The 12,881-nt window shown below is 46.6% G+C and overlaps 1 protein-coding gene across 1 annotated transcript in view; it reads left to right on the top strand.

Moving 5' to 3' along the window:
• COL6A3 (collagen type VI alpha 3 chain) overlaps positions 1-1,670 on the top strand; it is an 84,133-nt gene extending 82,463 nt beyond the window's left edge. The window contains exon 46 of the mRNA XM_075607342.1: positions 615-1,670. Within this exon, the coding sequence (XP_075463457.1) occupies positions 615-655 (41 nt within the window). The 3' untranslated portion in view covers positions 656-1,670. The remainder of the gene's footprint in view (positions 1-614) is intronic.
• Positions 1,671-12,881: the final 11,211 nt, after the last annotated feature.

Here is a 12,881-nt window from a genome sequence, read left to right on the forward strand (position 1 = left end):
ATGTGACGCGTCATCATGTAAACGCGCGTCAAATTACGCTGCAGGTTCACGTGACATGACGTCACGTGACCCTCTGCGTCATTTGATGCCGGGTCACTCGAGAGGGGGAGGCGCCAGCGCAGGGACCGGGACACAGGGAGGCGCAGCAAAAAAGACTTTGCGCACCCCTGCAATAAACCATGTTAAGAACGATGTAATGTCCATCCAAATGATTGGAAGTCCATCCATTGTGTCCTGATTTCACTACATTTAATAGGGGCTAATATGAGATATACATCAGTGTCACTCTTCCTCTCTCAGTATGACATATCTTTGTCCTTTCTATGAATTTATGAGGGAGAGCTTATTCCATCTCCCACTCTGCTGCACACCTTTCTTTCTCCTCTCTTACCAATCTCTCCCATTCTCTTTCCCCCTTGCTTTCTTGCCTACTCTTCTCACACCTATCCCACCCCCTCTCCCCCTTCCCCACTTTCTCACCCATTTTTCACTCTTGCTCCTCTTTGTTTTTCCTCTCTCCCTCTGCTCCTCTCCCTCTCTCTGTTTTATCTCTCTCCCTCTGCTCCTCTCCTCCTCACAAATTTGACTTCCTCCCTCTTTTCTCTCCCTTTCAGTGCCTCTGACCCCCGGCGTGGTTTCAGCTATCGGAACATAACGAGACCCCAGCACTTACCTCTCAAGGGGACAAAGCCAGGATGCACTGCCCCTGCTCTCACCCTCTGCCCTCGCCAGCCTACACCTCTCCCGCCGCCACGGGATGATGGGGGGAGGGGGGTGCTCACACGGTTTATCAATATGGTGCTAATTCTTCTGTGGACTCAGTACTGACGGTGCCTGACATCTTTAACCCTTTCACTGCCGTAGAGAGTCCTGCAACACTGACCACTCCCTCCTGCCCTGGGCAGCAATGCTCTGCCGGTCTCTGCAGCGCTGAAAAGGTTACCTTGCATTCTGGGCGCCCTGTAACATCTGCCCTAGCAGCAGCGGGTACTTTACTTGTTATAGTAGAGAGCCTGGCCTCCAAGCCATATCCAGAGATACTTTGCCCACCCCCTAAACACCTGTTCTATCCTTTATTACCGGCCTTCCTTTTAATTCAAACCATTCCCTGTACCATTGGATCTCCTTTGCTGCCAGAGAGGCTTACATCGCTGAGCATTGGACTATAAGTCTCTCCAGCAATGAAGAAGTTCAATGAAAAGACTATATATATATATATATATATATATATATATATATATATATATATATATATATACGCATACACATACACATACACCTAGTATATTCCAAAGCACTTACCTCTCCACCCTCCACATAGCACTCTGGATGTTTAATGCCTTCATTGCTGTTGGCCCTTGCAATGTATAGCAGGAACCTTAAGAAGCAACAGGTGATAAACTCTAAGGTTTAACCACTTACAGTATACAGTAGGAGTTTCATTCTATCATTCAATGCACTACCAGGGACAGCCCAGTTGGAACGATGCTATTTCTCTGCAGTCTTTTTTTTTTGTATGGGTGTATTTTTTTCCCCTTGTTATTTAGGGTTGGGAGTTAACTTTTTGTGATTACATTTGGAATGGGGACATTCTTGTTCTTGGTGTGTTTTTTTTTTTTACAGAAGGGAGATGTTAAAAACAAGTGTTTGAATAAAGGCTGAAGAGGTGATGAGTTCTCTGTGTTCTGATTTGTTTATAAGATAGGGAGACATATCATCTTCTGTTCCCATGTTGGGGGACATATAGTGGAATGTGTTCTTCCCATCTCTGGTTAACACAGACATAAAAGGACCCTGTGGTCATCAAGTCTGTCCTTTCCAACACTGGGTGACATACAGTCATGTCAATAATGTATGAGTCACCAAGTTTGTCACTCACAACACTTGGGGATACAGGGGTAAACATCTGTGACCCAGTCTGTCCCTCCCATTGCTGAGAATCCGCGGAGTGTATTGGTAATAATAAAACAAAAATACACACAACGTGAATCGCCCCTTTCGAGATTGATCCGCGGAAATCCGCCAACCAAAGGAGCCGGCCGATCCACTGGGGATCCAAATCCGCCCCCTAAATGTGCCCTTCTCTACTAACAACATTGGGTAATACAGATCTGTGACCTACTGAGTATGTCCCTCCCAACACTAGCTTACACCTACATTGGGTGACATAGTATCAATGATCTGTGACCCAATGAGCCTGGCGCTCATAACACTGGTTGACACAATGACACAGCCAGAAAGGACCTATTACAATTATAGACACATGCAAGGTGAAGACCCCATTATATCTACAAACTCAATGTTGGGCTGATAACCTTTATGTGTAGACAATATTCCCTTATGTACAAAGCATTTGCCTCCATTAATATTCAACATGCAGCTGAATACAGGTACAAATCAGGATTAGACCATTAGATATAAAGGTAAATAACAGGAACATCTTTACTCCTACCATGTCAGTACCACAGCAGTGAGCAGGGGTTAATGTGTATTGGGGGCTAAAATGGGTGGGTTTGTGGGGAGAGAGTAGGTTGTACGTAGGCTGCTGTAATGATACCTTTTAAAATGTTCCAATCAAGACTTGAGAGAGCTTGGAAAACACGCAGGAGGAGACAGACGGAGCAGGACCAAGGCAGGAGCGTACAAGTGATGTGTAAGGAGAAGTGGAGGAGTGCAGGGCCCGAGAGGAGATGACTAATGTGGAATGTATTGAGCAGCCAGCAGTGATTTCAGACACACACACACAGTTCAGGACACTTAAAAATCACTACGCACAGCCAATATAAAACAAGTTAACATGAACAAATAGGATTTATCTTCACTCCGCCGTTGCGGATATTTGGCTACAAGGAGATGTGCAGGCTTTAGCAGTTGAGTAGATTAATTCTAAGCTTGGGATATGATGGGTGGAAAAGTCACAATGTCCTGGAGGTGGTTATGTGACTAATTCGGAACAGGTTCCCCTGAGTCAATTTGTCCAAGATGTGGGGAGCTGGTCTTTCGGTTACCATCACTATTCCCATGAGTCACACTGTCTCAGAGGTGGGAGTGAGAACCCCAGACCATTTCCATGAGTCACATTGTCCAAGTGGTGAGAACATTACCCCGACCCACGGAGGAGGCTCTTTGAGGGAGATGGTTGGAGGACTTCAATTTTTCATAGTTGGAGACGTGTTCAACTGTGGTCCAGCAGGAGTCTAACTCACCCCAGGCCTTAGCGATTTACTTATTAGAATGTGATTGCCATTATCATTTGTACAGCAGTTTACTTTAATGGAAGATAATGAACAGTAATGGCTTTCCTACTTTAGACAAATAAAGAGTGGAGAGGGGGAGAAAGAGTGGGGGGGGGAGAGGCAGAGGGATGGGATGGATGGGTCTAGCATACATGATTTATGGCATCCCTGCAGCCACTTAGAGAGATTGAAAGCAGATGTGACTATCTCAAGCACACAGTTGGCCATAGAGGGAGTGCAGGCCATACAGGGAGTGCAGGCCATACAGGGAGTGCAGGCCATACAGGGAGTGCAGGCCATAGAGGGAGTGCAGGCCATAGAGGGAGTGCAGGCCATACAGGGAGTGCAGGCCATAGAGGGAGTGCAGGCCATAGAGGGAGTGCAGGCCATAGAGGGAGTGCAGGCCATACAGGGAGTGCAGGCCATAGAGGGAGTGCAGGCCATAGAGGGAGTGCAGGCCATAGAGGGAGTGCAGGCCATAGAGGGAGTGCAGGCCATAGAGCGAGTGCAGGCCATAGAGGGAGTGCAGGCCATAGAGGGAGTGCAGGCCATAGAGAGTGTGCAGGCCATAGAGGGTGTGCAGGCCATAGAGGGTGTGCAGGCCATAGAGGGCGTGCAGGCTATAGAGGGCGTGCAGGCCATAGAGGGCGTGCAGGCCAAGAGGTGCTGTGCTGGTGAGAGTCGAATGCAGGAGCTCACACACCAATTCTCAGGGATATCACCCATCGCACATTTACTGAGAGAGCTTAGAAAACCCGTGTTCATTTTCTGGGCACCTGAAGGTGAACTCACAGGTGTTTTGGTTGGAGGTCCCCAGAGGTAGATTTATGCTGCAAAACGAGCGCACAAACTGTCATTTTTATCAAAGTTCTCCCATTTAAATCATGAGCGAGCGACTTTAGTCAATAATGCTCTATCGCGAGAGAACCGAAAGAGAGTAAGAGAGAAGAAGATATTGGAGAGGGAATAGAGAGTGTAGAGCAGGGGTCTCAAACTCAGCCCTCGAGGGTCACCAACAGGCCAGGTTTTATGGATATCCCTGTTTCAGCCCAGGTGGCTCAATTGAAGACTGAGCCACCTATGCTGAAGCAGGGATATCCATAAAAGCTGGCCTGTTGGTGACTATTGAGGACTGAGTTTGAGACCCCTAGTGTAGAGGGAGTAGGGGGAGGGGGAGTAGGTAAACAGGAGGACCTGGGTGGGTCAGAAGAAAGAGTGTGACAACAAATTATAAGGCCTTTGGAATTCGCCCAAAACAAAAACCGCCGATCACATGGGAAAGAAGGAAGGCGAGTGACTGCAGGGGAAGATAAAGAGCAAGAAAATAAAAAAGGGGGGAAAGGCGTAGAAGATAAGGAAATAATGTGTGGGAGAAAGAGGCCCTGAGAGGGGAGAGAGAGAGAGAGGAGAAGGAAGGGTTAATAACAGCTTAATGGAAAACTGAAGCGTCTTCCAAGATCGGCTCATTAAAAAATAAAAAAAAAACACACTAGGCAGGAAACGGAGTTCTCGCTCTATACATTGTTTTTGCGCCCGTTGCTATGACAACCACTTCATAAAACTAAAGCAGAGGAATCTGTTTTACAGCTCTCTCTAGAAGGGGGGGAAAAAATGGTGCATTAACCCCTTCAGGCATGTGAGCTGTTTTACGCTCTGCTGGGGATTTCTGAACCTATCACAACTATAAGGGAGGGTCTGTGGGTAACGCAACTCCTGCAGTGCACCACTGTTAATACGTTACATTGGAATATGATAAACCAGCATGTTCTTGGTAACCCCATTAAGTGTCAGAGGAATCTGTAACACACACTTATAATATCAGAGAAAAATAGGGTCGCCAGACGTCCCGTGTGTACAGGATTGTCCCTTATTTCATTGCATTGTCCCAGAAAGGTCTGTCGTGGTGCATGATTGTCCCATATTTTAGAGCTTTGACGCAGGGACGATGACAGGGGGGGAAGAGCTGAGACAACTCTTCTGGCCCAACTTCTGCACCCGACTGCCGGGGCCCTATTTGCTGCCGGGCCACAGCTGCTGGGTCGGGGCCTCCCCACTAGCGGTCAGCGCCGGACGTTGGGTCCAACTTCTGTATCTGTGTGTGGGACCGGTGGTCTTCCCCCCCAAGGTAAAAGTGTGTTGTGGGGGGAGGATTGTATGGGATTATGTGTTGTGGTGTGGGGGAGTTGAGGGGGGATTGTGTGTGTATTGCGTGGGGAGGGGGGATTGTGTGTGTATTGCGTGGGGAGGGGGGATTGTGTGTGTATTGCGTGGGGAGGGGGGATTGTGTGTGTATTGCGTGGGGAGGGGGGATTGTGTGTGTATTGCGTGGTGAGGGGGGATTGTGTGTGTATTGCATGGGGAGGGGGGATTGTGTGTGTATTGCGTGGGGAGGGGGGATTGTGTGTGTATTGCGTGGGGAGGGGGGATTGTGTGTGTATTGCGTGGGGAGGGGGTATTGTGTGTGTATTGCGTGGTGAGGGGGGATTGTGTGTGTATTGCATGGGGAGGGGGGATTGTGTGTGTATTGCGTGGGATGGGGGGATTGAGTGTGTGTTGTGGTATGGGTGGGAATCTGTGTGTGTATTGTTGGAGGACGGGATATTTTGGGGGGTTTGTGTGTGTGTATTGTTAGGGGAGGGGGATTAAGTGTGTGTTGTGGTATGGGTGGGGATGTGCGTGTGTATTGTGGGGCGATGAGAGATTGTGTGTATTGTGGGGGGTATTGATAGGGGAGGGAGATTGTGTGTGTTTATTGCGTGGGGAGGGGGGTTGTGTGTGTGTATTGTGGGGGAGGGAGGATTGTGTGTATTGTGGGGGAGTGGGAATTGGGTGTGTGTATTGTGGGTGAAGAGCGGATTGTGTGTGTATTGTATGTGTGTGTGGGGAGGGGGATTGTGTGTGTGTATTGTGTGTGTGCATGGGGGAGGGGCGGCGTCCCGTATTATAAAAAATTAAATATGGTAACTAACATAAAACATTATGCTTTATGCAAATCAGCATGTTTTTCCGGTGCCTCTGGCTGAGCAGGGGTTAATGTCTGCAGAATATCACTGGGGGAAGAAATCAGAGAGGCTGATAAAGAGAGGGGCAGAAAGAGCCTAAGACAAGGTCCTATCCCCCGTCCCACCACCATTCTGCATAGGATGTTAGCAATTACCAACCAACTACAGTGTCCCATTATCATCCTCAAAGCGCTCCGTACACTACAGCATCTGCCATGATACCGAGTACTTAAGTTACAGGTTTCGTCACCCTATCACATAATGAATGCAACAAACACAGCCATGATTTCCAATCCCTCTTATTTTCCAATTACACTCACGATAATAATAAAAATAAAAAAAAAACACAATTACTGGCAAGACATAAAACTAGTCTCCTGTTAGCAATTACTGCCCCTGCAATGGTAGCACATAACCGCCTGCCCAAAATCACCGCTCTGCAACATTGGGTCGTCTTCTGCATGAGGCTCGGGGACTGAATTCCCTGTGGCACTACAATGAAGCATCCTATTTGTTTAGTTTATCCGTGAATGGTTCTTTATTTTGCTTTCCTAGTTCTGGATACGTATAATCAGGTTGATTACATGGCTTCACTGCCTGAGGTTACATTGCGCTCTTTACACAAATATTTTCTCTGTTGCTATTTGCACTGATTTATACATCTGCCTTTTGAGGAAAGCACAGTAAAAATGGAGAATTGAAGCAGCAATCAATGCGTTGTCCTATATGTGTGTGTGTTTTTTGTTTGTTTAATTAAATCAGTGCTGTAGTATTAGATAATGTTTACTACATTTTCTATTTTTTATTAATTCAACTCTTAATGCCATTTTTAATGAGTTTGAATATACTGCGCATCCTGTGATTTCTATAGCAGGCTGTAGCACACTTCCCCAGCAGTGCAAGATCTTTGTAACAGTTTCCTGCTTGTGATAATTTGTTGACAATATTCCCAGCAGTGTGAGCTGCAAACTGTAACAATAGATAATGTTGCCGTAGTCATATAAGGATACATTGTAGCTGCTGAGTTACACTGACTGAAGGATTGATTGAAACTGAAAGGCGGCCATTTAGTGAAGCCTGGGAAGCAGGATCTTTGCTGATTGGTCACGGGAGAACAAATCGATCGGCAGCATATGTAATTTATTTTCAGTAAAGACTGCATATATTAAAACAAAAAAAAAATGGATTGACTTTTTAATAGTAACTTTATTTCATATAATGCTTTTCTCTCAAGTGCAGTATGCAGCATATATACACAGTTCATGCCTTGTGGAGCTTACAGTCTATGTTTCTGGTACCTGAGGCACAGGGAGATAAAGTGACTTGCCCAAGGTCACAAGGAGCTGACACTGAGAATGGAACCAGGTTCCCCTGCTTCAGGGGTGTTACAGAGTCAGTGTCCTTACTCACTCTATCCAGCCTTAACTAATGCAGTAGGTAGCCATGTTAGTACATACAAGAAACGTTGTGGGGCTTATCCACATAAGGGTGCTAAACACTGGATACAAGTCTTTTTACAGGGTGCGAACCGGAGTCCCCCTGAGCTAAAACACCATTGTTTGTAGCTCTTTGCACCCCCAGGTTCCTGATATATTTCCCAGTGAAGTTACAGAGCTTACATTTCCCTCAGGGGAAATAAAATGGCTGCCAAATCTCAGGCCAATAGGAAGCTGCAACATCATCGGTTGCAGTTTCCTATTGGATGGCCACTTAAATCCCATTTAAAAATCAATCCTGTAAACAAAATGGTGGTTAGCTAGGGTTGATTGCTCGTTTAACAGAAAGTAGGACTTCAGGTCCTATTATTTCACATGACATATTAAGGTAGATTAATGAACATGCAATACATGTACGGCTGCAAGGTGTCCACTATTGAGCCGGACTGTTCTGTATTTGGACACTGTCCAGTAAAAAAAATTAGAGGTAATAGTATGTATTTGGCCGGCATTACCTCTCTGGACGTGTATGTGTATACTGGCATTACCTCTCTGGACGTGTATGTGTATACTGGCATTACCTCTCTGGAAGTGTATGTGTATACTGGCATTACCTCTCTGGAAGTGTATGTGTATACTGGCATTACCTCTCTAGAACATAGTGACCTGACCGGCTTTGGGGGGGGAGGGGAACGCGGGATTTCCCTGAGCAGGGAGAGAGCAGGGCTGTTGCTAGGGGGCTGGGCAGATCCTCCATCCTGATTGGCTACATTTTAAAGCAGCAGCCAATCAGGAGGGGGTGCCAGGAGCCTGGGGGTGGGGCCAAGGAGAGGAGGAAACCACATGGAGCGGGGAGAGGTGAAAGGGTGTGTGTGTGTGCCTCTCGAACGCCACCTGGCATCCTTAAATACATGTAACTGTCATACAGTATGAATGGTGTATGCCAGGGGTGGCCAACTCCAGTTATCAAGGGCCACCAACAGGTCAGGTTTTCAGGATATGTACTTCAGCACAGGTGGCTCAATCAGTGGCTCAATTGTTGACTGAGCCACCGATTGAGCAACCTGTGCTGAAGTCAAGATATCCTGAAAACCTGACCTGTTGGTGGGCATTGAGGACTGGAGTTGGCCACTCCTGGTATATGCCATGTATGCTTCTTTATTGTCACAATGTATAATTTCCATCTTTGTAAACCTACCCTAATGTTTCAGCTTCAACATACAAAACAACAGAAGGGACGCGAGTGACCCTGGGATATCAGTAATCCAATAAATCAGGAATCTTCAACCAATTCTCCAAGGAAGCCGGATCAGAGAACATTTAGGAGCAGAAGGGCCACAAGCTTATGTCAGTTTAGATACATTTAAAGACTTGAACGTTATTACAGTTCAATAATTTGCAAACATGTACAACATCTGTACCATATAGTACATTAGTGTGAGAAATTACACTGCCTAACCAACTAGCATGAAATTAGCACGAGCAGAGAGTCTGAGGACCACATCAAGGCACTTTCCTGGGCACATTTGCCCCTCGGCCGCAGCTGTAGAGCCCTGCAATAAAGGCTGGCCCTGCCCTACATTTCTTATTGTTACATAGCAGTTTTTCTCTTGTGCAGTGATCAAAGGGAAGCAGATAATCATTACCGGGATGATACAGTACAGATAACAATGTATCCTGTAGATCAATGCTCTTCAACTGACAGCCCGCGAGGGGATTCATGTGGCTCCTGAGGAGTACATGCTAGTTGCATAGGCAGCTAAGTGCAGGCTGTCACGCTGAAACTCACTTCTAAGTTACGGTGATGTAAATATATAAGGCGCAGTTGTTAAACATGTGTGCAAAATGTTAAAATGTAGTCATTTTTTCATTTTTAAATGTATCTAAAATGACGTTACAATAAGCTTGTGGCCATTCTACTTCTAAATGCTCCCTGATCTGCCCAATTTGGTCAACTGGTTGAAGAGCCCTGCTGTATAGGGCAGTGGTTTTCAACCTTCTTTTGGTTAAGGGACTCTATAATTATATTGTGAAATTCTGCGGAATCCTGACCCTCTCTAATAGCGCGTCTGAGATCAGATGCATTGTAAGGAACCCCAACCCTCTCTAATAGCGCGTCTGAGATCTGATGCATTGTAAGGAACCCCAACTCTCTCTAATATCGCGGCTGAGATCAGATGCATTGTAAGGAACCCCAACTCTCTCTAATAGCGCGTCTGAGATCAGAGGCATTGTAAGGAACCCCAACCCTCTCTAATAGCACGTCTGAGATCAAGTGCATTGTAGGGAACCCCAACGCTCTCTAACAGCGTGTCTGAGATCAGATGCATTGTAAGGAACCCCAACCCTCTCTAATAGCGTGTCTGAGATCAGGTGCTTTGTGAGAAACCCCAACCCTCTCTAATAGCGCGTCTGAGACCAAGTGCATAGTAAGGAACCCCAACCCTCTCTAATAGCGCGTCTCATATCAGATGTATTGTAAGGAACCCCAACCCTCTCTAATAACGCGTCTGAGATCAGATGCATTGTAAGGAACCCCAAACCTCTCTGATACCGTGTCTGAGATCAGATGCATTGCAAGGAACCCCAACCCTCTCTAATAGCGTGCCTGAGATCAGATGCATTGTAAGGTACCCCAACCCTCTCCTACAGCGTGTCTGAGATCAGATGCATTGTAAGGAACCCCAACCCTCTCTATTAGCGGGTCTGAGATCAGATGCATTGTAAGGTACCCCAACCCTCTCTAATAGCACATCTGAGATCAGATGCATTGCAAGGAACCCCAAACCTCTCTAATAGCACATCTGAGATCAGATGCATTGTAAGGTACCCCAACCCTCTCTAACAGCGTGTCTGAGATCAGATGCATTGTAATGTACCCCAACCCTCTCTAACAGCGTGTCTGAGATCAGATGCATTGTAAGGAACCCCAACCCTCTCTAACAGCGTGTCTGAGATCAGATGCATTGCAAGGAACCCCAACCCTCTGTAATAGCGTGCCTGAGATTAGATGCATTGTAAGGTACCCCAACCCTGTCTAACAGCGTGTCTGAGAACAGATGCATTGTAAGGAACCCCAACCCTCTCTAATAGCACATCTGAGATCAGATGCATTGTAAGGTACCCCAACCCTCTCTAATAGCACATCTGAGATCAGATGCATTGTAAGGTACCCCAACCCTCTCTAATAGCGCGTCTGAGACCAGGTGCATAGTAAGGAACCCCAATCCTCTCTAATAGCGCATCTGAGATCAGATGCATTTTAAGGAACCCCAACCCTCTCTAATATCGCGACTGAGATCAGATACATTGTAAGGAACCACAACCCTGTCTAATAGCACATCTGAGATCAGAGGCATTGTAAGGAACCCCAACCCTCTCTAATAGCATGTCTGAGATCAGATGCATTGTAAGGAACCCCAACTCTCTCTAATAGTGCGTCTGAGATCAGGTGCATTGTAAGGAACCCCAACCCTCTCTAATAGCATGTCTGAGATCAGATACATTGTAAGGAACCCCAACCCTCTCTAATAGCGCGTCTGAGACCCGGTGCATAGTAAGGAACCCCAACCCTCTCTAATAGCGCATCTGAGATCAGATGCATTTTAAGGAACCCCAACCCTCTCTAATATCGCGACTGAGATCAGATACATTGTAAGGAACCACAACCCTGTCTAATAGCACATCTGAGATCAGAGGCATTGTAAGGAACCCCAACCCTCTCTAATAGCATGTCTGAGATCAGATGCATTGTAAGAAACCTCAACCCTCTCTAATAGCACGTCTGAGATCAGATGCATTGTAAGGAACCCCAACCCTCTCTGATACGGTGTCTGAGATCAGATGCATTGCAAGGAACCCCAACCCTCTCTAATAGCGTGCCTGAGATCAGATGCATTGTAAGGTACCCCAACCCTCTCTAACAGCGTGTCTGAGATCAGATGCATTGTAAGGAACCCCAACCCTCTCTAATGGCGGGTCTGAGATCAGATGCATTGTAAGGTACCCCAACCCTCTCTAATAGCACATCTGAGATCAGATGCATTGCAAGGAACCCCAACCCTCTCTAATAGCACATCTGAGATCAGATGCATTGTAAGGTACCCCAGCCCTCTCTAACAGCGTGTCTGAGATCAGATGCATTGTAATGTACCCCAACCCTCTCTAACAGCGTGTCTGAGATCAGATGCATTGTAAGGAACCCCAACCCTCTCTAACAGCGTGCCTGAGATCAGATGCATTGTAAGGTACCCCAACCCTCTCTAACAACGTGTCTGAGATCAGATGCATTGTAAGGAACCCCAACCCTCTCTAATAGCGGGTCTGAGATCAGATGCATTGTAAGGTACCCCAACCCTCTCTAATAGCACATCTGAGATCAGATGCATTGTAAGGTACCCCAACCCTCTCTAATAGCACATCTGAGATCAGATGCATTGTAAGGTACCCCAATCCTCTCTAACAGCGTGTCTGAGATCAGATGCATTGTAAGGAACCCCAACCCTCTCTAACAGCGTGTCTGAGATCAGATGCATTGTAAGGAACCCCAACCCTCTCTAATAGCGGGTCTGAGATCAGATGCATTGTAAGGAACCCCAACCCTCTCTAATAGTGCGTCTGAGATCAGATGTATTGTAAGGAACCCCAACCCTCTCTAATAGCGCGTCTCAGATCAGATACTTTGTAAGGAACCCCAACCCTCTCTAATAGCGCGTCTGTGATCAGATGCATTGTAAGGAACCCCAGCCCTCTCTAATAGCTCTTCTGAGATCAGATACATTGTAAGGAACCTCAACCTTCTCTAAAAGCGCATCTGAGATCAGATGCATTGTAAGGAACCCCAACCCTCTCTAATAGCGTGTCTGAGATCAGGTGCTTTGTAAGGAACCCCAACCCTCTCTAATAGCGCGTCTGAGACCAGGTACATAGTAAGGAACCCCAACCCTCTCTAATAGCGCGTCTCATATCAGATGCATTGTAAGGAACCCCAACCCTCTCTAATAGCGGGTCTCAGATCAGATGCATTGTAATGAACCCCAACCCTCTCTAACAGCGTGTCTGAGATCAGATGCATTGTAAGGAACCCCAACCCTCTCTAACAGCGTGTCTGAGATCAGATGCATTGCAAGGAACCCCAACCCTCTCTAATAGCGTGCCTGAGATCAGATGCATTGTAAGTTACCCCAACCCTCTCTAACAGCGTGTCT

This window comes from Ascaphus truei, chromosome 7, assembly GCF_040206685.1.
Source record: "Ascaphus truei isolate aAscTru1 chromosome 7, aAscTru1.hap1, whole genome shotgun sequence".
Taxonomy (NCBI): Eukaryota; Metazoa; Chordata; class Amphibia; order Anura; family Ascaphidae; genus Ascaphus; species Ascaphus truei.